At 44.9% G+C, this 26236-nt stretch overlaps 1 protein-coding gene across 1 annotated transcript; it reads right to left on the bottom strand.

The window, feature by feature from the left end:
- Window positions 1–7010: 7010 nt before the first annotated feature.
- LOC128933304 (somatotropin-like) lies at window positions 7011–26206 on the bottom strand. Its single transcript, XM_054270233.1, is given in 7 exon segments — window positions 7011–7211; window positions 9773–9934; window positions 10299–10415; window positions 11034–11066; window positions 11068–11197; window positions 12081–12139; window positions 26039–26206. Coding segments are annotated over 7 exon segments (870 nt in total).
- Between the last annotated feature and the right edge of the window lie 30 nt (window positions 26207–26236).

The raw sequence follows: 26236 nt of genomic DNA, 5'->3' as shown, positions 1-26236 counted from the left end.
AGTGAGGAAATCACTGAAGCAGCTAACAAGAGACGGAGCATGCCCACAGGAGAAGGGAGAAAAGGGCACACTGCGGGGAAGACGTCCAGCCTTCATCAAAGGACCAAAGAGGAAGATGTGGAGCCCTCCTCAGTGCGACCACAGGGTGCCCTAGCCTGTGCTTAACGTATGCTAGCAAAATGATGAGTTCTAAGGAATAGTTTGCCTAACCAGACCTTTTCTAAGGAAAACAATGAATATACATGCATTATAACCGTATATTGTAATCTGCTGTGTGCCGGTGTGTGCATATTTGGAGAAGACATCCCCTGCACACCCAGCACACTGAATAAAGCAATATCTGCTTCTTGGACTTTGTCTAGGAAATGTCTCTTGGCCCGGTTTGGGGCAATTCAATTTCAAGGCACAAAATATCCAACAGCTCTTTTTAATGCCATGAATATCATGTTGAGTTTGCTTGGTTCCCTCCCCTCCTCCAGTGATTCCTAGATGACTTATGATCCCTTGTTTCCTCAAGACTCTTATAAATCCTAATCTGAATTATTAAACCCCCATTCACTCCCCCTTTCCTCCACTGACCTTTATCTTTTGTTTCCTTTACCCTGATGTGTTTATTTTCTGCTCTGTCATTCCAGTCACTTCATTTCTCCTTCTATCCTTATGCATCTTTCATCATTTACCCCACTTTTCTCTGGCAAGGGGCAGGTTTTCCTACTGATGGCATCAATTTTTGTGGCATATCTAGGTTACTGTCAGGACTTCTTTCCTGTGTAAAGTGTCTTTCATTTTGTATGAATTTGCTTTAATATTTTATCCCACATCAAAGAAGTATAATGAAATCATTGTCCTGAAATGGCTTTTCCATGTTGAGGTAAAGGAGCAGAGATGGGCTGGAATGCATTATCCCCAGCTAGTATTTTGGTGCAAAATAAGCCACAAGATTCAGGGGAAGGAGAAGGCTGGAACAGCTGAGAAGATGCTCATGTTTGGAGTCTGGATTAGAAGAGAATGGAATGGATCCATCTGTACTTTGCCTTATAGTAGAGAACATTGAAAGCCTAAGAACAAAATTATCCCTATCCCAGCCAAAAGCAGGACAGACATGAACCACTGAATACTCTCCCTCATGGCCTTTGTCTCAGAGCTAAGCAGCACAGAGATGAACTACTTTAAAGAGAAAGACCCAAAACTTATATAAAAGACCCAAAACTTATATAAAAAACCCAAAACTATATCTTCGCCATAAAATCTTATTCACGCATCTCAGGATTCCAAAACCACTCAGGGCTCCATTACTTACCTTTCCTATGCTGCACATTTTCCTAAGCTGGTCCAAAATGGATCACAAGATGTAAATGATGCTTATGACCCTCATTCATAGTGGTGGGAGATCTGCTGCAATCCTGGTGATCTAGGGATACCTGTGAGGCAAGGTTGGTAGTTGTTTTATCTTTTATTGGAAAAGTGTACTTGATCTGGCTGAAATGAAGTTAATTTTTCCATAGCAGCCTTCACAGTGCTGCATTTTGCATTTTTACACAAAACGGTGTTGATAACACACAAGTGTTTTGGCTACTTCTGAGCAGTGCTCTCTAACATTCCCCTTCCCCACCAAGGGGCTGGGAGTGGACAAGATCCTGGAAGGAGGCAGAACCAGGCCAGCTGATCCAAATTAACCAAAGGGAAATTCCACACCGTATGCTGTTAGCTCAGATATAAAAGCTAAGGAAGGGAGGAAGAACAGTGGGCTTTCATTATCCTACAGTGTTTGCCTTTCAGAGCAACTGCTATGCATGTAAAAATCCTACTTCTGGGGAAGTGACTGATCATTAGAAGTAGATATTAAACTTTCTTCCACTTTGCTTATGCGTGCAAAAAAGTTTGCTTTCTTTTTGCTTTAGTAAACTGCCTTATCTCAACCTAGTAGTTGTCTTTTTGTCTTATTTTCCCTCTCCTGCCCGCTGGGAAGGGGAGTGATAGAGCAGCTTGCTGAGCACCTGGCATCCAGCCAAAGTCACCCACTACAAAGAGGAACAAGGGTTTGAGAGGACATTTTCTCAGGATCAGAACTGCTGCACCAAACTGAATTGAGGATGTTGGTCCAGTGTCCCTTCCAGTGTCCTTGGAAGGGTTGGTTAAGAAGTCAAATGCACACATGCAATATTTTAATAGGCACAACCAATTATAGGGCACAAGCAAAATACTCTTAGTTTTTAGGATAGTGAGGCCCAGGCCCAGGCTGCCCACAGAAGCTGTGGTTGCCCCATCCCTGGAAGTGTTCAAAACCAGGTTGGATGGGGCTTGGAGCACACTGGTCTGGTGGAAGCACACCTGCTCATGGCAGGGGTTGGAAGAGGATGATCTTTAAGGTCTCTGCCAACCCAAACAATTATGTGATTCTATGGTTCTATAGTTCTATGCATGAGTAAAGGCAACCCAGAGCTGAAAGCATCACCAGAGCCATATTTTATCCAGATTCTTCTAAGTTCACTCCAGCTTTCTTCACAGCCAAAGGAGAGAAACAAGCACTTCCAGGAAACAACACAACTCATCCTAAGGGAAATGGTAAAAATAGCTTGTATGAATCAAGTCCCAGAGAACTGAGCCAGAGATGATAATCTCAAATATTTAAATTTATATTTAGATGTTGATGTCCAGGGAATTGAACTCCCTAGTGTCGGCATCCTGTGGCCCAGAGAAGCATACACAAAAGTGTGGAAGCATCTTACATGAAGTATGCATTGCATGAAGGATTGCACAAAAAATGGAGGACAAAGCCTTGCTACAATAGCAAAATATGAATAAATTTAATACATCCACACACCAACCCCAAACAATGCCAGGGCTCCATCTGTTAGCACAACATTATATGATCTACTCTGAAGCTGTAAAAAAGCAAGGCCCCTTTGGTTTTTTTGGTTGTTTACAAATAGAAAACCAAATCACAAAGAATTTAGTTACTTTCATGCATTTGTATAGTAGAGCTATGGCACATTCCCAACCTTAGAAATGAGTGAGTAATGGACTTCCTGCTTAAGCCTAGGTACACACCTGCACACCTTACAAGAGGCTCCAAACCAACAAGGCTCCCTTGCAAGGCTTATGGGGGACCCCACCCCGCTGAACAATTTGCAAGAGACCCCAAAGCCCTGCCTGCCTTTTTGGGGGATCCAAGGCCCTGTAGGCTTTGGGAGGGCTCCTGTCTGCTTTACACTGACCAGGCTGCACACTCATACTCAGCCCACTCCAGCTATTTCACCCGCTGCACCAACAGAGAGACCAAAATCACCCGACAAACATAGCAGCAGACATTTGTAATTCAGATGGAATGTCAATCTCAAGGAATTCTAACATGGATCCTTTGGCTCCTTCACGCTTCAGAGTTCCAAGGTGAACTAATGTGGTGCTGGGAGTCAGGTGTTTGGAGAAGAGACTCCAAAGGTAATGGCCTAGGGTCCCATGTGAGGGTCAGCAGATTGCTGAGGATTGATGTTCCATGTCGTTCCCTTGTTGAGGATTGTTGTTCCATGTGGGACCATCCAGGACCCACTCTGGCAGTCACACTCGCACCACCTGAGCTGGGACTGAGGCCCCTTGGCAGCTCCACCTTCTGCACTCACAGTCAGACTGGGTTTCCTTACTGGCTCAATCCCTGGTTTCCCACAGCACAGTCCCAGACATATGGATCCTTCAAATAATTTAATTGTGCAAGAAAAAAATAACAGCTTAGGGTAAGAGCCTCCAAAAGCAAGGAGGAATCCCCAGGAGAAGAAACCCTGCATCAATGGGGACTGTGAGGCCTATGAGGGCTCTGACAGATATGGGGGATGTTCTCACCAAGCACAGGAAAACCCTAACCCTAACAGGACAATTGCATGCAGGGGGATACATTGTCCCTAAGGATGATGAAGAGGCTGAAATAACTGAGTGTGTCTCCAGGACGTGGCTGTTCACAACATCCTCCTTATGGTCCAGTGGAATGACTGGGATAAGGCATCTTGTCTTTGGGTGGTGACATACTGGTGGTAGTGTGTTTTTATGAGTTTTGCAGTTGTTTTATTGTAAAAGTTATTGTGGACCGAACCATTGTACTTAACAAACACTATTCAGTGTTTGTTAAGTACAATGGTTCGGTCCATGTACCCCCATTTTATCCCCTCATGATGGTTTCTGCCCAGTTGTTTATTCCCAAGTTTTCCCGCCACTTGGCTGTCACTCAGTGTATCCATCTCCCTGTTCCTCCCCTCCTTTCCTTGTATGGCCCTGTCAATCCAAGTTGTGCTGCCTCCCATCTCCTGTCTGTCAACCCAGATCCACCCATTATATTCTGAATATATATATATTCTGAATATATATAATTCCAGAATGTTCTATGTCAATCACCCTGGTTCTAATGGGTTTTGCCTTTATCTAGTCTTAATGGTTTAACTTACAGGTGAAAGTCCCAGTCAGATATCATCAGGGAGGCTTCTTTGGTTCTAGCCTCTTTATAGAGTTTTTGTTACAATGAGCAAAACTTTGTATCAATGTTTGAGGCCTGAATTATTTCAGTCTCTGACATCAGTGAAATCTCCACAAAGAAATTAGTCACACTGTCACCCCTCAGGAAAACCCTTTTCCCTGCAAATTCTGCTGCTGAGGTAGAAGCAGGGTTTGGCCAGCCTGGTTTCTCCCTAGTGGTGCAGCACAAGCCTCCCAGAACTACCAAGTCTTCTGCCAGGTTCTCCCAGCTGTCCCAGGAGGAGTTACCAGCAAGACCAAGCCAAGGAGAGGAATTTGAAGGGGCTCTGTGGGTCGCTGGATATCAACGATTGGAGAGGTTGGGAAGATGAGTCAAGGGGTCAGCTGAAAATATATTTACGATAATTGGAAACTGTAGATGAGTTGAGAGGCCAGCTGGGAATATAATTGGGATAGTAGAAGATAGCACATTTTAGTTAGGATTTCAAAATTAGTTAAGAAGCTGAGTTAAGAATATAGATGGCAAGAATCAAGTACCTTAGTTTTAAAGAGCAACAAATACATTAGGAGAGAGAAGTTAGGAGTGACAGGGATAGATGTAGCAATTGTGAAGGAGCAGAGACCATAGAAACACCTTGCCTTAAGAATAATCAAACAGTTAGGAGAGGCTTGGACCGTGACCAGCAGATCAAAAGTGCTGCCAGCTGGCCATGGGTGAAGAGTTCAGCATGAGGAAGATGGCTTTCTTCCTGCCATACGCCCACTCCCTTATTTTAAAATCCCACCGACCCATTTAAGGGAGTACAGTTGTGGAGCCGTAATGGATATTCAGTTGATAATAATACAAAGCAGGCAGGTAATGATAATGTATTATGTGTCCTTAGAAACTGCTTGGATATGTAAAACCTTTCCTGTATAAACAGAGAGCAGGAGTCTGCGACTCCTTGCACAGGTATTTGGAAATGATTTCACATGTGTCCAGTGTGCTGCAATAAACACCCTTCTTTTCAACTTTGATGAGTTGAAGAGTCTTCTGTCCATGCATCAGAGACTTTGAGATGGTTAAAGAATCTGAATTTATTGTGGAGTACAAATGCTTATATACTATTTTAGGAAGGCTAGTAATATTTCACTACAATGATTGGTTTAATCATCACATAAACAAACTTATACATTTTACAACATCTCTTGCTTGCAGAGCTTGATGTAATTTTTCTTTTCTGGTAAATCTTCTTGCAAACTTGTAAGCTGTCTGTTCTTGCCAAGGCATTTTGTTTACCACATCTCTTATGCCAACCAGGTCCAAAGTCCATCATCTATCTTGTGTATCCCAGTAGGTGGGTACCCACAAGATGGTGAGATCCCGTCCACTGCGGGCACAGTGGTCAGGCCAGCATGGCAGCAGCCCAGCAGCTGACACCATGGGGAGGGCAGGGGTGCTGGAAGGGCTTCCAGGAGGGCCTTGGGCACAGGTCCACTGCCAGCAGCAAGGCCAGAAGGAGCAGAACACACATGGGATGTGTGAGCAGGTCTGAACAATGACTGCCTGTAATCACCTGGTAACAGGGGAGGCAGAGCTGGGACATGGCTGTGGCAGTGCTCATGTGTCACAGCTTGGAGCAGGACTGGGGCTCTGGGCATGGAATGTCCATCACCAAGAGAGACTATTTCATACTCATAGAACCACAGCATAGAATCCTACAATGGTCTGGCTTAAGAAGAATTGTCCAATCCTACCCCCCTGCCTTGGGAAGGAACACCTTCCACCAGATCAGGTTGCTTCAAGCCCCATCCAATCTGGCTGTGAACACTTCCAGGGATGGGGCAGTCACAGCCCCATCTGAGTACCTACTACCTACATACTTCTCTGAGTACCTTTGACAGGTCTTCACCACCTTCATACTGAAAAATAAAGATAAAATACAGCAGGACCTTTTCCCAGAACTTTTTCCAAATAAATGTCGCTGGAAAGTCTTCTTTGGGGATACAAGCCTATTCCACCTTCTCTTGCACTTTTTTCTTTATCGCACTCTGTTCCTTGAAGCCTTAAATCCAACCATCAGTACTAGCTCCACATGTTTTGGAGCAACTTCATCCCTTCCAACCCAAAACCCACCTCCTCAAATCTATCCTCAGCACCAAATCCATACCCCAGCTCAAAATCTTCACTCCCTAGTTCCAAATCCACCCTCCTCAGACTCAAATCCACACTTCAGCCCCAAATCTACTCCCAAATTCCTCCCCAGCTCCAAATCTACCCACAGTCCCAAACCTACTCCCCAGTACAAAGTTATCCATAAATCTGCTTCCCCTATCCCCCCAAGCTCCAAATAAGCTCCTTTAATCCCAAATACACATCCTAAGCCCCAAATCCACCCTGTCTCATTGGCTGCTCCTCCCTCCCAGCCCCTCACAGAAGCCTGTCCCACCCCAAGAAGCAGACATGTTGGCAGTATGGGGTAGCAGGTTTATTCTCCAGTTTTCTTTCAGAGGAGTAGGGCAGCCATGGTCAGCAAGGGGCTGGAGCAGGAAGGGAACTGTCACCGGGCTCAAAAGGTGCAGTTCCCCTCTCCATAGCGCCGGCACTTCATCACCTTCAGGTAGGTCTCCACTTTGTGCAGGTCCTTCTTGAAGCAGGAGAGCAAGCCGTAGTTCTGCAGTAGCGCGTCCTCGCTGCGCAGGTGGATGTCAAATTTCTCGTACGTGGCTTTGAGGATCTGGGGACCCCGGGGGCCTCGGTCCTGCAGCTCCTGCAAGAGGATTTGGAGGTACTGGGGGAGGTGCTGGGGGCCTGGGAAGGACATGGGCCACAATAGCCTCATGCAGGTTGGGGCAGTGTGGCTGGGAATGGCCCTGAGAGTGCTGGTTTCCAGTGGCTGAACATGAGCCCGTGTGTGCTCAGGTGGGCAAGGAGCCAGTGGCACCTGCCTGGTGTTAGCCATGGTGTGTTCAGCAGGGCCAGGGCAGTAACAGCCCCCTGGCCCTGGCACTGCTGGGGTACCTCCAGTCCCGGGGGCAGTTATGGGCCCCTCGTGGCAGGAGAGACATTGAGGTGCTTGAGCATGTCCAGAGAAGGGAACAGAGCACCAGGAGCAGCTGGGGAGGCTCAGACTGGAGAAAAGAAGGCTCTGGGTGGACCTTCTCACTCTCTATAACTCCCTGATGGGAGCGTGGAGTCAGGTAGGGGTCAGGCTCTGCTCCCAGGGAACAAGTGACAGGACAGAACAAGTGACAGGACAACAAGACACAACCTCAAGCTGTGCCAGAGGTGTTTCAGGTTGAACATCAGGAAGAATTTCTTTGCAGAAGGGATTGTTAAACATTGGAAGGGACTGCACAGGGAGGTGGTGAAGTCACTGTCCCTGGAGGTGTTCAGGCAATGGCTGGACATGGCATTCAGTCCTCTGGTCTGGTTGACAAGGAAGTGGTCAGTCTTGGACATTGAGGTCTTTTCAAACCTCAATGATTCTACAATCTTCCACAGGACCCATGCCACAGTTCCCACTGAACTTTAAATGAGGTCAGGGGTTTCTCCCTCCAGTCTTAAAGAATATTTCAAACATATTTTTGAGTGTATGTGTTTGCAGGAAGAGCAGTGATGCAGGAGTGATGCTACAGTGAGAAGGGAGTGGGCACAGGGCTGCAGGGAGGGAGGAGTGTGTCTTTGGGGTTTTAAAATAAAGAGTAAGTTGCAGGGTCACTCTGTACCTCCTCCAGTGAAGGAGATGGAACCAGGCAAATAATTCTCTCTTTTTTCCCTCTTTGCGAGAAAACAAAGCTCTAATCCAGACCCAAGCCATGTACATCTGGAGCTGAGAGCTGCACTCCTCCTGCCCTGCTGTGATCACCAGCTACCACAAACAGGTAAGTTTTGGTTAAGGAAAAGGAGCCTTAAATGGGTGAAATATGATTGTTTGGCTGGTTTCTGTGTACCATTCCCTAATGCCCAAGCCGGAGACCAAAATCATAGAATTGTGAAGTCACAAACTGGTTTGGGTTGGAAGGGACCTTAAAGACCATCTCATTTGAAGCCTCCCTGCCATGGGCCAGGAAACTTCCCCTAGACCAGGTTGCTCCAAGCCCCCTTTAACCTGGTCTTAAACACTTTTAGGGATGGACAGCCACAGCTTCTCAGGGCAACCTGTCCCATGGCCTTACTACCCTCACAGTAAAGAATTTCTCACCCACACAAAAATCTGGATGTGGTACTGATACCTATCCCTACTTTCTCCTGCTGAAGTGCCAGGACAGAAGTCTCTGTTTACTCTCTGAGTCTGACTTTGAGAGTCATTTTAATGCTGGAAGATGTGAACAATATTCCAGACTCATTTCTCACAGCTGCAGGTCACAGAGCTCCAGCTACAGGGTGAGCCTGCCAGATAAACTTAATTACAGAATAAACATAACTGAAAAGGTGTCCTGGCAGATAATACATTAAAATCATTTAAAGCAACAAAGCAAAAATGAAGTTGATTATAAAGGGGACTTAGAGCAAAGGTAGAGAGTGACTTTTTACATGGACAGATAGAGACAGGACAAGGGGGAATGGTTTTACAAAAATAGGAGAGAGTTAGATTAAGTATTAGGAAGAAATTCTTCCATATGAGCATGGTGAGGCCCTGGCACAGGTTGTCCAGAGAAGCTGTGGCTGCCCTATCCCTGAAAGTGTTCAAAGCCAGGCTGGATGGGGCTTGGAGCAACCTGGTCCAGTTCAAGGTGTCCCTGCCCATGGTGTGGGGTTGGAAGGAGATAAGCTTTAAGATGCCTTCCAACCCAGACCATTATGTGAATCTGTGATTAGTTCCTCCTTGAAGAGGATCATCCCACAGCTTTCAGCTCTCTGGATGCTGTATTGGTGTATGAGAGAAACACCAGAGTGCAGGTTTCCATCTGTACACAGATGTTGTTATAAAATGTTGTGAATCACAAAATTTGCCACATTTTGAAGTATTTTGCATGGAGATGGTAGCAAATATTATTTTACTCTTAGCACAACTGAATATTTTTTTGTTGCTGGGTTTGGGAAGACTTTGTGGGTGAATTGTTCTGATTCCTGAGCAGTATCCTTTTGCAATGGGTGTTAACATCTGTTCTGTGTTTTCTTATCCTCCCTAGTGATGAAACCCAATGTGCAGTATCAGGATCTCATTATCTAAAGGTAAATAAAGTCCTAAAGATATCACTGATCTTCAGAGCGGAAGGTGGTGAGATATCTCAAGGATCCGTGAGAGCTGAGGGCCCTCTGTGTGGGAGATCTCTATTTAATCTAATTCTGTCTAATTCTATAGTCATGCTACATGCTGCAACTTACCCTCATCAGAGCTTGGATTCCTTCTTCCAGGTCCTTTAGTTTTTCATACACTCTGTCTGAGGTGCCAAAAACCAGATTGTTTGTGAACATCTTGCTTAGGTACTGCACCGGGGTCAGCCAGGACTGGATGAGAATCAGGGAGAACTGAAGAAGCTCCATGTCCTGAAATTAGGATAAGAAAGGCTCAAAGCTGTGCAGGGGTATTTGATAGCAAGTCCTCCTCCCTCTGGAAAACCTGGAGATGCTACCACTCCTACAGCTTCAGCAGACACAAATTTTTCAGGCTGAAGAGCACCACCCAGACCTGTGCAGACCATAGTTTTTCTCATGCTTGGGATGGGAATGTGATTTACAGTGTAGCCCAGAAAAGTATTTCTTTCTTTATGCAGGGTTCAAGTAATCAAAAAGGGAGGAGAGGGAGGAAGCACTCAAGTGCTCACAAATGAAAACACTCTGTTCCTGCAGTGAAGCACAGCTGGGCTCTTCAGGCAGGTCTGTGCTTGCCCTGAGGGTGAAAAAAACTTACTGATTTCTGCTGAGCATCATCCTTCTTCACGGGAGCAGGGATGGTTTCCGAGTAACAAAATGCTACCTGGGAATTCTTGTTTGTGTGTCTTTGGTCCTCTGGAATATAGGTGCGTTCCTATGGAGACATCCCAAACACACACAGATCTATTGCCCATGTTCTGGAGAAGACCTCAGACACTTCCCAATCTGTTCTGAATGGTTAGTCTTTGCAAGAAATAAATGACAAGGTGCCTTTGGACAGGGTTGGCAGGTAGGAATATTGTGTTGGCACAGTGGCTACTGGGCCTAAAGGTCTTCCTAAGCCAAGGTGTTGAGGTGAACAGAAACCACATCTAAATTAGGTTCTCCCAAGGAGAAAATGACCCCAAAGGACAGCTCATGCTAGCTCCTGTCAGCAGAAGAAACTAAATAGTTTTAAGCACTCAGACTCTCCCAGGGCCAGAGTGACCAACACAGGAAAATCGTGTCACATATCTGTGCCATGTCCCAGCTGATCCTGTGCAGCCATAGTCCTGAGAAGGGGGGATGAGCGGGATCAGAGTAGGGGGGCAGAGGGCTAAGAGGAGGAAACAGGGTCCAGCCTGATGGGACATAACCTGTGCTATCCTGTTTACACCCTCTCTCCTCATCAAAAGAGGACAAAGGACACACCAATAGTTGAAAGGTGTCTGTTACACAGTCCTGAAGCCATCAAACCAAAGCAGAGGAGATTACCAGAGACCACAGCACTTACAAACTCCTTGTATGTCTCGGCAGCCAGGAGGTGAAGGTGCTGAGCCCTCAGCACAGCGTTGGCAAACAGGCTGGAAAGGGGCACGGTAGGGAAGGTGGCAGCTTGCTGTGGCCACTGCAGTCCCAGAGTGATCACAGCAATGGTGAGAGGAGAGAACCATGACCCTGCAGCAAAGCACAGCAGAAAGTGTTAGCCATCCTCAGGAAACTGGGTTGGGTTGAGGAGGGAGTGGCACCTGGGAATTAATTCGCAGTCTCTTCTGTCCATGCTGTCTGAAGGCTCATCTTCCTTGGTGCCTCTTGGCACCAAGAGTAAGCTTAGCCTTCTCCAAAATTCTTTGAAACCCTTTCACCAAGACCTGCCCCCACCAAGAGCTTGTGCCTCTCCTAGTGTTACCAGCAGTGTATTCCTGGGTGCACTCATGGCTGCTCCATGAAAACTAGTATGTGTCCCGAAGTTTTTCCCTGATACACTCATGGTTTTCCTTTTCTCATGAGTCCTTGCCCATGTGAAAAGAGCATGGTGCACTCTGGTTACATGAGCAAGCAGGAGACGATGAGTGCCAGGTGAAGGCCTGGGAGCACCTCGCTGTAGCCATGGTTTAGGCTGTACTGCTGATGTGATGCTGTCTGTCTGCCTCACTGGGTGAGAGATGGTGGCATTACCTGTGCTCTGAGTGGCTCTCTGGGATATGACTGCAGAATTTGGTGACCTTTGTCAACCTTAAATGTTTTCAGCCTTTGACACCTGACTCACACTAGTGTCTGCTGCGAAGACCACAAACTTAATCTCAGACAAATACCCCTTGGAGGAGAAATGCCCTGGAGCCTGTAGGACATGGCCTATTTAGAGTAAAGATTAATTCATGAATTAAAGTCACATTGCAGGGAAAGGTATTCTTTTTCATTGGTTTATAAACTGCCATACTTTAAGTTAGGGCTGTCACAGAGCATGTGTATCCCACCACATACCACCCCATCATCATCTCCTCTCACCCTACACACATTGCAGCACTGACAAATCCTTTAAAACTGTAATAAAAAGTACCTGGAGCCATTTCTGCCTGTTGAGTTGCTCAGGTGTTGCTTGACAGCGAATATTTTCTCCTTTCATCTGTCAAGGGGAACTGTTGAGCCACCCTTTATATAGCAGGGAGTCTGTTTAAAATGGATCTCTGTGTCTACGACCACAACAACTGTGCATCTTCTCCGTGCATAAATGCACAGCTGTTCACAGTGGTGTTGCCTCATTGCAGTAATTTATACACAAATGTACAAATTGTGAAGGTTGTTTGCCTCAGGATAAAGTCAGTGCTCAATGATTTTGCCATATCCTGATGTTTATCGCAAATAGAAGTTTTCTGGTCATTGGAATACCCATCCCAAGTCACATCAATGCTTTTATATGGTAGAATTTGCTTTGTCCACCTGCTTTTTCCTGTCTGGCTCTGCACCCTTGGCTCACAGTTCACAGGCCTGACTAACCATTTTGGGAGATTTCTGACTTAAAGCAAATAGCAAGTTGTGCCAGGGGAGGTTCAGGTTGGATATGAGGGAAAAGGATCTCCTCAAAAGGGTTGTACAGCCCTGGCACAGGCTGTCGTGGGCAGTGGTGGAGTCCCCATTCCTGGAGGGATTCAGAAGCTTTGTGGATGTGGATCTTGGGGACACAGGTTAGTGGTGGGCTTGGCAGTGCTGGAGGAACAGTTTGACTCAGTGATCTCAGAGGGCTTTTCCAACCTAAACAATTCTGTGATCCTTTGTTTTCACCTTTATTGTTAGTGGGGATAGAGCTGGATGGATGTTGTCAGATTAATCCTATTTCTTTCAATTTCTACAAAAATATCAAATATTCAGCAAATAGTATCGTTGAGCTGGTTTGCTGTGGGTGTGACAAAGAGCTATCATGCCTAGGTGCTTGTTTGGGTTCCAGCCTACCCACTGCAAATCCAGCTGCCAGAGCTCTGGGAGGTTTCTCTTATTCTCAGTCTGTGAGGAGATCTGGTTATGAACATCTTCCTGCTCCTGAATAGACTAAGCAGAGGGTTGCTGTGGAAAGGAGGTAGAAGAGATAGGGAAGAAAAGGTGGGGAAGACGATCATAGAATCACGGGATAGTTTGGGTTGGAAGAGACCTTAAAGCTCATCTCATTCCAAGCCCCTGCCATGGCACTTCCTTCACTAGACCAGGTTGCTCCAAGCCAGCCTGGCTCCACAGCACACCTACACTTTCTTTTGAGCAAAATGAAACAGAACCTCAGATGGGCAACTACAGGGCAGGGGGGTCTTAAAGGTCTTTTACTCCTCATAAGGCACTGATTACCCCAAATCACACTGATTTGAACTTTTGTTGGGAGTTCGGGGTCTATTTCTTTCTGGTCAAGTGGTGATTTGTTTTCTCCAGGCCCTGTGTTTGCCATGCCTCCCCCAGACCCTGTGTTTGCCATGCCTCCCACTGTGGGTCCAGTTTCCAAGAGGCAGCGTCATCCCTGGTGCAGCTGGAGCATAGGGTGGAGAGGTGGTTAATAAACATGCTGTGGAGAGTATGATCTGTTCTGAAAGGCCCCTGGGGTGGAGGTGTGGTGGTGTCACAAGGTAAATGTCAGTCCTTGCACAAGTGGGAATGGCTATCAGGTATCCCGTCACCCAAGAGCCAGCAACATCTGGTTGTGTTTTTCTAGTCCAGATTATGTTTAAATATATCAATATTTGTCAGAGATGAGCAGAGCAGCAGCACCTCAGCACAACCCACGCCCTGCTGCCTGTGGATGATGAAAATGTACCACTGCAGCACCTTGCACCCATGTTCTGCTGCCTCTCACTGTCACTGGCTGGCTGTCTAGTTCTGTTAGTGAAAGCTTGGTGCAAAGTCTACATTTTTTATGTTGTAGCCAAGCATGGAGATGCTGGGATGATCAGCCTGTGCAATTCCTCTGAGCCTTGGGTTGTCCCCAATAATTTCTGGGCATTAAATGAGGAAGAAGCATTGTGGGGAAGGTGGTGTGACTGAAGTGTTGGGCTGGGCACACCACTGGCAAAACTGTAGTTGCATTAGCTCTTAAATCTCAACTTAGCATTTTTCTAGATTTCAGACACAGGCATTTGCAACCTATAGCAGTATCTCTTAAAATCACTTGTCATTTCCAAGTTTCTTTTCTTTTTTGAAAGAGAGAAAAACCCCACTTCTCTTCAGCATGTTCACACATCCACCCACCTTACCCTGAGCATCACCTACTCTAACACGTTTCACTAAAGGAGTGAAACAATTCTCCTTGCAGGTTTATGTGCTCCCTGATTCCTAGGAACCCCCCATCTTGGGGTGGCTGTGTGGAGAGGACCTTCCCAGCCTGGCCTCACCTTCCTACCCCAACCTTCCTAACCAGGACCTCCGTGGGTAAGCACAGCTGGTAAGTCCTGACCAAGGAGCCACCGCCAGCCCACAGCCTGGCTCTGTGCATTGGAGGGCAATGACATGACTGACAGAGGATTGAAGTGGCAGCTGATACCTCTTCCAGCTCACTGCTCAGAAGGTAAATTCCTTCTGGAAATTATGGATTCTGCTTACTGGAGGTAGGACTGCACAATTTCCCGGAACCCATTTGGAAATATTTTAGAAACATAAATTCATAGAATGACCAGGATTGAAGGGGACCTTAAAAATTATTGTGTTACAACTCTTTCCACTAGACCAGGTGGCTCCAATCCCCATCCATTTTGGCCTGGAACACTTCCAAGCAGCAGCTTCTCTGGGAAATCTCTGCCAGGGCTTCACCACTCTCACAGCCATGAATTTCTTCCCAATATGGCATCCAACTCAGCCCTCTGTTAGTGTGAAACCATTCCCCCTTGTCCTGTCAGTGTGAAACCATTCCTCTTTGTTCTGTCACTACACTGCCTTGTAAATAGTCTCTCTCCTTCTTTCTTGTAGTCTCTTTTATGCTAAAGAGGTACAGGACTGCAAAACCAGCCACCCTTGTTCAAGCAGCCCTGATTCCAGTTTCTAACATGTGGAACTTTATCTAATGATTATTTTTTTCTGAAAACCCTCCTGTTTTCTGCATCCATAAATGTTGGTTGGAGTTTTTAGCCCGCTTCCTTACTAAACCAATCTAAACCATGCTGTTTTTCTGCTTTACCAGGAGGTCTGCTGCTCATGCTCATTTGCCACACGGGCCATGGCCTCTCTCCTCTGGTTCTGCAATTGTTTTTCCATACTAATTACCCATAAGAAAAATCACATACAGAGAAGTGTGCAAAAGCAGTAAGACTGCTATCTATGAAGTGCAATTTCCATGTGACTGGCTTGGGGCTGCAGCACAGGAACCAGATAAAGGGGTTTCAGATCCCAGGAATAATCCCTACCCCTGTCCTGGGGAATGTCACAGCCACTGCCCATGCCTCAGCTTCTCCATTAGCAAAATGATGGTCCTGACACTCATTAGCAACACAGCTGGAAAGCAGGTAATGATTGCAGAGACACAGGTAGATTAAAAATAAATCTCATCTCTTCTGCTGGAAATAAGGCAAAGTCAGTCAATTTTGCCCCTTTCCAGGGATTTTTTTAATAAGTCTTAAATTGAAATGCAGCAACAGCAAGTTGTCCAGAAACAGGCAGCAGCAGGGAATAAAAACAGACTCTGGGAAGAGCAATTCATTCCCATTTTTTAGTCTCTCTCTCCACCAGTGGATCTGACATTATTATGTGTCTCCCAGCATGAGCTGCCACTCAGGAACCATCAGCCTTCACCCTCCTGGGCTGAATTGCTTGGTCAGTGCCTCACCAAATGAATGCACTGTCCTTGGGGATGCCAGTGGGGTGGAGAGGGAAGGTGCTGAGCTCAAATCCCAGCTCTAGCAGTGCCACAGTCCCATGGAGATTCCCAAAAAAGCTTTCGCTGGAGGATTTTCTGTAGAGTGTGGAGAGGAGCCATCCCAAGGTGCACAGTATGAGGAGGACCAGACCCTCTCTACTCTGGGGATAGACTGTGAGAGGTGGAATTGTTCAGCCTGGAGAAGAGGAGGCTCTGGGGACAACTTAGAGCCCCTTCCAGTGCCTAAAGGGGCTCCAAGAGACTGGAGAAGCACTTTGGACAAGGGCATGGGGTGACAAGACAAGGGGGAATGGCTTCCCATTGACAGAGGGCAGGGTTGGATGGGATACTGGGAAGAAATTCCTGTCTGTCATGGTGGTGAGGCCCTGGCACAGATTTCCCAGAGGGTCTGTGGCTGCCCCATCTCTGGAAGTGTTCCAGGCCAAAATGGGATGGGGCTTGAAATAATCTCCACTAGTGAAAGGCGTCCCTGTCCATGGAAGGGCATGGAAGATGATGCTTTTTAAGGTCCCTTCCAACCCAAACCATTCTGTGATTCTATGGCTTAGGGTGTTCAGCACAAGACATCACAGATCTGCTGGTTTCTGGGTGCTCAGTTTTGGCTTGATCTTGGTGACTTCCATTCCAAAAAAGGCACTTTCTTCTCCAGTGGTGCTACTGGGAGTGGTCAGCAAATACAGAGACTGCTGGCATGGTTGAACTGCAATTTTATAAGTCTGCAAGAGGGCTTACTCAGTTTGTAATTTAATTTTGGAAAAGTCATCTTACTGCCTGCCTCAGTTTCCCCATGTATGAAAAGGGGTTTTGAAGAGGACGCACTTTCAGAAACATTCCCCACTGCTTCAGCTCCCAGCTAGCAGAGTTAGGAAAAACCCTTTTCCTAGGATGCTCAAGAGGTGAATTGGACCAGCCCTGAGATGGAAAGTATATTCTGTGACCACATACCTGATTTCTTAACCCATTTACAACAACAAGCTCAGAGGTAGTCATATATTACCCATTTATTAAAATGTACATTTTTTTGGGAAAACCCACAAAAGTCAAAGATTTGGTCCTTCAAACTGTGTTCTGGGTAGACTGCTTCTTAGGGCATTAGGGTTGTAACTCTTTTCCTTCTTGTTGTTGTGGTTCACTAATGCATATGGTCTAATATCTCTTTGGTTTTATGTTCTGATTTTCTTCCTGCTTCCCTGCATCTCTGTTCTCAATCTGACTCCATCTCATCAGACAAATTAAATCTGAAATGCTGGAAAATGTTTTCAAGTGAATTAAAAATTTGATTTATTTGGTGTTTCTGCTGCCTCAAGAAAGGCCATATATTCTCCTGATATTATGGGGAAATTGCTTTGAATTTATGAGAAAGCCAAACTCAAATTATGGTTATTGAATATTTCCATTAGCAAGACTCCCTGCGACTACGATATTTTTCTTCTTCTTTGCTTAGGAAGAAGCTTGAATGAAAACCCTGGGCTGTTTAGAACTTGACATACTCAAAATTTGGCCCTTCCTGATTCCTCAGGGTTCTCATGCACCCAGCCAAGAACTCTCAGTTACTTCTCTCTTAAGGTATTATTTATTTATTACCTTTAAATCCTTAGCTGAGATTTCCAGAACCTTTAATTGTCTTTATTTTGCTGTGAGTTTCAATCCAATGTTTAACCCATTCCCCAGGAAGAGGCAAGGAAAATACCCTGGTTTACTGCCTTACAATTCAACCACCGTTTCCTGAGCTGCTTTCCTCTCTATTCCTTGCACATCAATATTTCAGTGTGCAGCTCCAATTTCAGTACTAAAATCTTTCAACTACAACCACTAGTCTCCACAGGGAAAAGCTATCATGGCAAATTCTTGGGGCAAACCCACAAGATTGCAACATTCAGTGGGGAAATCTGGCTGCTAAATTTTTCCAAGATGCCATCTTTGAAGGAACCAAGGAATCACAGAATGGTTTGGGTGAGAAAGGACATGACAGTTTCATTCCAATCCCTGCCATGGACTGGAGCACCTTCCATTGGACCAGGTTGCTCCAGGCCCTGACAAACCTGGTCTTGAATACTTCCAGAGATGGGGCATCTGCCATGGACATGTCCTGCTCCCACTGTGAATCCCAAATGCATGGCTTATTTCCTCTGGACACGACAACTAAATTGCTTGGGGACTTCGTGCCACTGGCTTCTCTTACCAGTTGATCCATCTTTTAAGTCCTGAGTGTGACACTCAGGCTGGGTGGAAGAAGGTGCTTCATTCAATATTTTCTGTAAGGGCATTAGAGATTTCCCAGATGCTGGGAAATCTTTTTCAATCTTAAGAGCATCCAAGCAATTTGGAGATACACTGCACTTTGTATCTGCTGTTTGGCAATGAATGAAATGGTCTGGATGAATTTGGGGAGAATAAACAGAATATTCCCCCTTGGTGGAAATAAGCTTATTGCTCTAGAAAAGCACAATTATACAGTGATGACTGTTAAAAAATAATTAAATAAGGATAATTGGTACAATTCTACATTAGCTTTCAGATAATTATGATAGTCAGGACCAGCTGTTGATGATGTCTCCAGACCTCAGCAATGTATTAATAGACAACACATATAGTTTGTGTTCTGTGAAACACATTATGGTTTTATAGCTCACTAGTGGTCTATTGACCGTAGGTTAACACTGGATCAGTGCAGCGGAGCCTGTGCTTTACCACATGAGACACTTCTGCTCACATCTGCTTATTTCTAGGGTAATTTCGCTGATGATGTGTCAGAACAGAGTCATAAAGCCATCCAAATGCTATTAAGCACAGCTGACACCTTTATGATGCTTTTTGCAAGTTAATCACTCACAGGTTTAATGATGGAAATGGTAATTGCTTTTATAGTCAGGATTTCCTCTCCCTTTGAAGGAGAGTCTGAGTTGCTTCTACCACCACAAGAGAAGGCAAAAGGGAAGCATTGACCCAGCAGAGGCTTAGGGAAAACCAAGAATATAATACCTAAATTTTTCCAGAAGAAACATATTTATTACATGACAAAGCAGGGCAGGTTTTTCCCAAAAGTGAACTTGGCCCTTGGAGCAGCTCCCAAGTTGGGAGCTGCTGGTGACTTGTTTGTGCATCCAACATCTTGTAGATGTCAGCCAGTGGGCAAATGGAAAGGGAAGGCTGACACACACACCCAGTGGCTGGAAAGTCAGGTTGAAACTGGATTGTGCTGTCTAAACATTTCCCCAGAGAGCCTGTATTTACAAGGTTTGTCTTTTTACAGCAACAGCCATGAATAACCCTGTTCATTCAGAGTGGAAATTCATGTAACAAGCCCTCTGGTTTGGTTGTGGACCACATGGCCTTTCCATCCCCTAATACAAATATATTCGGATTGTGTCAGCTGCTTAAGTATTTGGTCAATTCTGCTGACATAACTGTATCATTGCCCTCATTTATCATGGCTCTTCTGGATGGGATTGCATTGTGAATTTGTAATTCAGCGCATCTGTCAGAGGCTGGGGGAGATGAGTGTCACGTGGGGAATGGACAGACCCATAACTGGCTGCAAAAGGAAGTCGTAATTCATTCCCATTACAGCTTCTTGGCTCCATCTGGGCTGGAGTCTAGGCAGGCAAAAGATCTAGAAAGATCTGCCTTCTAGTAAAACCTGCCATTCCTCATCAGACAAATCACCTTGTTGGATTTAGCAATTTAAGCTTCATCTTAAATTGGATAGTTTTTTCTAAAGGCTAACACCGCAGTTGCAGAAAGTATCTTTTTTGGGTCCAAAGAAATCCCTTCAAAACAGGATACACAACTCTTATGATACAGTTATTAAAGTTATTAGAAATGCCTTTGCCCAAATGAAGGTGTAAATGAGACCATATGCCAAAGTCAATAGTATGGGTTTTATTTGATAATAAACAACCTGTCTGCACCTTTAGGGATGCAGCTATAGAGACTGGGGAGAAGCAGGCTGGCACAGCACTGATCAGGATGGGCTGTGACAGCACAGCATGTTCCCCTTGGCATTCCCTGGTAAAACACCTTCCTGCAAATTTGGATCCTCTGTTTAGTCCAGAAATCACCTCTCGGCTGCAAGTAACCAACATCTGCTTGCTTTCCTTGCCAGCTCCACACATCCTGCCAGGGCATCTTGCTTAGTGAAAAGAAAGACTTGGGCATCATCATTGAAATACCTGTGGGTTGCAAGGCTCCTGAGATTTTGTGTGGATGGGAGGTCCATCAGTGCCTAAGATTTGGAGCTTTGTGTCCTTGTGAGGCAGATATCTGTTCAAACATGGTCTGAGCCAGCTCACAAGGGAAACAAAACATAGGACAGCTTTCTTTCCAGCAGGGAAGGATCCCTATTGCATTTTTCCATTCAAGGACAAGAACAGGCTTTTGTCCAAAGCCAGCAGTGTTGTTTACTCTTTGCCCAAAGTTTGCTCTGTCATTAGCTTTAAGAGAGGACCAGGCAAAAAATGTCCTGTTGTGGAGGAGGCTGGTGACTCAGACAACAGGCACAAGGACAAGGTGTGCAGCCTTTTCACAGCAAATATCCTCATTAATCATCATTACGAAATCCAGGCAGTCATGGAGACCATTGAATGTGACAGAATAAGAGAAGAAAGGGGAGGGAAAGCAGAAAGTCAAGGAGGATCCTTGCTCCAAGGCTTCCAAACATCCTTGGGCTGACCTAGTGCTTTTCAGTAGTAGCTGGGATTTTGAGGTAATACATCCACTGATCTTCCTGTTTCATCCTACTGTTTCATTTTTCCTTTTTCTGATCACTGTTTCTAGGTAGATGTGCTCAGGGCATCCTCTCTGTTTGAGGGATAGCACTGGAAGATCCACATTCTGCTATGGAACACTTCTGAGCTTTCCTTGAAAGCCAAAAGGTCAAAGAAATAGAGAAGTGTTCCATTTTTTCTCTCTTTTTCCCCCCCCAGGAGAGGGAGAAAAAGAGAAATTGTATATGTATTTGAGTATTTCCAACCATCTGCTCCTTACCAGGGACAACAGTCCAACACACACCCAGCTGCCCAGCATGCACTGCCTCACCTGCCTGCTCAGGGTCCTAGTTCAGCTGTTTCCATGACAAGAAACAGTGAGATGTAATTAGAGGCTCTTCCCTCCCGAGTCAGTGGGATGCTGATGAAAACAGATGCAGATGCCATGTCCTGAGATACCTCCCTGCCTCTCTCTCTGTCCTGTGACCCGTCCCACCTCAACTGTTAGGGGATTTATTATCATGAAACCTCTATCATAAACAAACTTGAGGCTTTTTCAAGGACAGAGGCTCTGTTGAGCTATAGATCCTCTTCTCTGTGAGATGCCTACATGCTGCTGTGACAGTCTCTTTTTAGCAGGTCAGGACCCATCTGTAACGAGGCTGAGAGTTTTGACCAAGGTGAGATTTGTAGTGGAGCTGGGTGACGAGTTCAGTGCTTCTCCTAGGGCCCAAAAGCCACCCTTCCTCCCCTCCACGTACCCCTCATGTTCACCTCTGTGTATCTTTAGACAGATGTAACCAGAGGTGAACTTGATTTGGTTTTGGGAAGGAATCTGGACCTGTGTTCAATATTTGGGCTGCAATCAAACACCAGCTTTGACCCCTCTGTTTTTCCCACAGTACATCCATGCTCTCATTGCCTCCATCTACTACAAAGCAAGGACATAAGTCTGCTTCAAACTTTTCTGCTCAAGGTGCTAAAATGCTACACAGAGAATTCTGTACAGAGAATTCTGTACAGACAGCACAGGGCACCCATGAAGGGCTTTTACATTCACGTGTAGACTGTTTTCCACCACCCAGTAATCTGGATTAAAACAGACTCCAGTGTCTTGGCCCTGCTACTGGTTCTACTTCAGGAAAGCCACCTTGGACCTAAGTTTGTTTAAAACAAACTTCATCTAGGATTAAAAAAAAAAAGAAAAAAAAACAACAGCAAAAAAAACCCCAAAAAACCAAAAAAAACCAAAACCCAACCAACCAACCAACCAAACAAACAAAAAAAAAACAATTAAAAAAAGCCCCACCCAAACACACTCTTTTCCGCAGCAGCCATTCCCAGACTTGTGCTGCCATTACTGTGAGTTTCTTCGAATCACAGAATGGTTTGGTTGGAAGGAACTTTTAAAGATCCCCCAGTTCCAGCCCCCCTGCAATGAGCAGGGACACCTTTAACTAGTTCAGATCACTCAGAGCCCCATCCAACCTGACCTGGAATGTTTCCAGGGATGGGACAGCCACAGCTTCTCTGGGCAAGCTGCGCCAGTGCCTCACCACCTTCAGAGTGAAAAAATTTCTTCCTTATATCTAGTCTGGATGTATCCTTTTGCAGCTGAAAACCATTCACACTTGTTCTATTACTGCAGGTACAATAAAATCTCTGCCCCCATTTCATACAAGCCTCCTTATTCCTCCATGCTGCACAAACCCAGACTGCTAGATGTCTGCCTGCATTTGCAATTTTAAGGATACTCATAGCAGTAGGGAAAAGAGGACAGCACCTTTTCAAGAAATTCCTGTTGGAAAGCACAGCAAGAATAGACTGAAATACAGCCTGGATAAAGCTACTGGTGGTTTTAAGATGACACCCAATGGTGTGGAGCAAGACTGCAGCTAAGGTGTTTCTGGCCACCAGGCCAGGAATAACCTTAAGTGTGCCAAATGTCCTTAAAAGATACCAGATTTAACTGGAACATCACAATAAATTTTTTTAAAGTGCAGGTGAAATTTCAGCCTGTGGCTGGTCTGGAACTGCCTATCCCTTCCATCTTCAGAGATGTTCATGGTGGTTTTGTAGTGTTTTTTATTTTATTTTATTTTATTTTATTTTATTTTATTTTTATTTTATTTAAAATTTACTTTTATTTTATTTTAAATTTAATTTTATTTAATTTTATTTTTAATTTAATTTAATTTAATTTAATTTAATTTAATTTAATTTTGATCAGTGGAACATTTAAAAGACCTAGGCAGGAACAATGGTCCTCACACTGTCCAACGGGGAGAGATGTAGTACATCCTCTAGTACAAAATAAGGATGTGCTTTCCACTCCTCAGAGGTGATCTTCTGGAATTCTGGCAGTGCCCTTACTTTGGGCAAGGTAAGCACTCTCCATGCTCGGTCTTGGTAAGCAGCTGATATAGGCCTGGGGCAGGGAATGCTTGGTAACAAGGCTCTGGCACCTTTGTATGGGATCAGTCCCTGGAGGTTGACTGTTTAGGAGGAGAGTATGCCATTTCTTTTGAGAAGAGCTTTTGAGAAGTTCCTCTCTTCGATGGATGCAGTTGGATGGGTTTGGTTGAAGTTTTAGGTGGAAAGAGCTTTTTCAGCTGACATATTTGTGAGCTGCTTTTTGCCTGATATGTTCAAGTTTGTAACTGACTCTGTGAGAGTGAAAAGATTTATTAGCGCAAATGAGTTTGTGTTGCCTTTGGAGTGTGGTGCAAATACGAGTCTGCACTTGGAAGGGGAAGATCATCGAACTCTTTTTGTCCTGACATAGCTGATTGGAGATCAGCAACGTTTTCAACTTGGATCTGCACTTGGCATGGATTAGAGCTAGGCGAGGTGTCCTTTAAAAACTTTTTTTTCTTTCCAAGTTGACAGCGTCATCGTGTGGTTGTTTTTATGAGTGCTCACGGTGCCCAGGAAAAAGGCAAGTGTTTTTCTGTCCCATTAGTGTGGGAGCAGTTACGGTAAGATCTCTGTTGAGGATCCCTGCTCTTTGAGACCGAAAGAACATGACCGGGTATAGCACTGGGAAGGAAAACAAATAATTTTATTGTTGGCTGTGCATCTGGTAGGCTGCAAAAAAAGGGGAATTCTAGCTTGGCTCATTTTCTTCTAGGACTTTTTTCTGCGGGACCAGCTGCTGAATATTTCTACTTTTGTAACTGCTCTTCGGCCTGAGATTTGGATTGTTTGTCCTTGGTCCCCACCTAGAGAAGGAATTGTTTTGTCTACCTACACTATGAAGAGAGCTTACTATCCCCTAATATGAAGCTCAGAACTACACACTAAAGCAGTACACAATCTGAAAAATATAAAAGCTAAACCCCAAGGCATCAGGCCTACCAATAGAATTCACCGTGGCAGTCATAAGGATTAAAATTCAGCAAGAGTTACTTGTGCTGCTACCTATGCTTCTTCCAAACCCTCTGTGGAAACAATTGTGCCTGCCTTTAGGCTCCAAGATCCAGAGGATACAATGGTAGATGCAGTGGAGAAGGGAAGGACAGATGAGTTTGGTGTGCTGTAAGTGGGGCACGCAGAAGGTGCATCCCTGGACTGGCTTTTCCTTCTAGAGTTTTTTTCAATTAGAGTAGCTGCTGGATGCTTGCAACAAAGACATGACAGTGAAAAAACCTGACGGCAGGTCTGTCTGGGAAAGGAGATTCATTCTATGTTTCTGTGTCAGCCTTCCCCTCAGAGCAGCCAACAGCAGGAAACCTTTTATGAGTGAAAAAACCTGTGGATGTTTTTCATTTCTTGTGTGCATATTTCAGCCTTTCAAAGCACATTCTTCAACCTGCAGCTGTTCATGTGAAGTCAGAGCAAACTCTTCTGCTTTGTGAGACCACAAAGCAAATATTTTGGCCTCTGGGCCTCATCTGTGGAAATTTTGACAGGGGTGTGAGTTTTGACAGCATTTAAATAGTTATCAAAAATCACTCCTGAAGAGCACTTAGGAGCATTGTTCTGGCCTGGACACGGAACATATTCATTGCTGGGCAGTACAGACGAGCCCATCTGAGGTTTGGGAACACGCTGTGGCCCCATGGCATAAACAGGCCATGCCTCTGATCTCAGGTCACAACCAGCCTGTGAAAAGTGCATATTATATGGCTCTACACAGATATTTCCTGTATGTATTTTGCTGTATTGTGGGAAAAATAAATGTATTTTATGATGGGCTTTTTGCAAATATTAAAATGAATATTATATGTGTTGTGTTAGAAAGTAATGCTGTATTAATTCTCTTAACTACTGTATTAAATATAGTTTTAAGTAATAAAAAAATGTTGAAATAGAAAGTATGGTATGTAGGATACTTTTTTAAAGAAAGGACTCGCAGCAAGATAGCAGCCACAGGACACCTAAATCTTTCAGAGAAAAGAATTTATTGCTCTCTTATCAGAAGAAACGAACTTCTTCCCGCCTTGAAGCTGCTGTTAGGATTCAGAGGAAGAAGCTGACACTGACCAGACAGAATCCTGTATTTGAATGGAATTTATGCATCATGTATGAAGTGTATGAATATACAACAGGCTGTTGCTTTTAAGGGTTAATCCTTTGTTAACGGGTGTCATTTTCTGGGCTCGTGCTGCCCAGAAAAAGGTACCCAGACGTCTGTAATTCTTTGTATTTATTGTCTCATGTCGTCCTAGTTCAAATTGTCCAAATTGTTATCACTCTAATTGTATTACTATTTTTATAACCATTTTATTACTATTAATTTTTTAAAATTTTAAAAACAAGTGATTGGCGTTTTTCGCATATTGATTAGTAGTGCTGTATTAACATTTTAATAGTATGATAAATGTAGTTTTGTAGTTAAAAGATAACTTCTGTAGTTAAAACAGGAACTATGTAAGTGGAATATATTTTAAAGAAAGGAATGAGGTACTCGCACCGATAGATACCAGCTACAGGACACCAAATCTTTCAGAGAAAAAGAATTTATTGTTCTCTTATCAGAAGAAGCCGACTTCTTCCTGCCTCGCTCTGGATCCAGGACGCCGTCAGGATTCAGAGGAAGAAGCTGACACTGACCAGACAGAATCCTGCGTTTTAATGGAATTTATGCATCATGTATGAGATGTATGAATATGCAACAGGCTATTGCTTTTAAAGGTAAATCCTTTGTTAACGGGTGTCCTTTTTCGGAAAAAGATACCCGGACGTCCGTAACTCTTTGTTTCTATTGTCTCATATTGTCCTAATCCAAATTGTCCAAATTATTATTACTCTAATTGTATTACTATTTTTATAACCATTGTATTACTATTAAAGTTTTAAAATTTTAAAAACAAGTGACTGGCGTTTTTCACACAACCACAGTTTCAATCCCACTTTAAAGACAATCTCGATTTAAACCACGGCAGGAGCCCCCTCGAACACCGCATGATCAAAGCGGCGCAAACAACACCGGCGCCGCCTTTCAGCCCTCCGCTGTGACACCGGTACCGGGTCACCCACGGCTGCCGAGCGGGACAAAGGCGGCGGGAAGGCAGAAAAGAGAACACCGGAGTGAGACACAGGCCGCCAACATTCCAGGACCCGCCAGCCCCGCTCGGGGGCGGCCGCAGAGTACGAGGAGCCCTCCCGGCTCCGCCTGCCCTCCTCCCCCGCCATGAGGCCGGCCCGCCCCCGCCATGAGGCGGG

The sequence above is a fragment of the Melozone crissalis genome, unplaced genomic scaffold (genome assembly GCF_028551555.1).
Source record: "Melozone crissalis strain CALT ecotype California unplaced genomic scaffold, PUWL_Pcris_2 ptg000009l_1, whole genome shotgun sequence".
NCBI lineage: Eukaryota > Metazoa > Chordata > Aves > Passeriformes > Passerellidae > Melozone > Melozone crissalis.
This window is presented reverse-complemented; position numbering and strand designations above follow the sequence as displayed.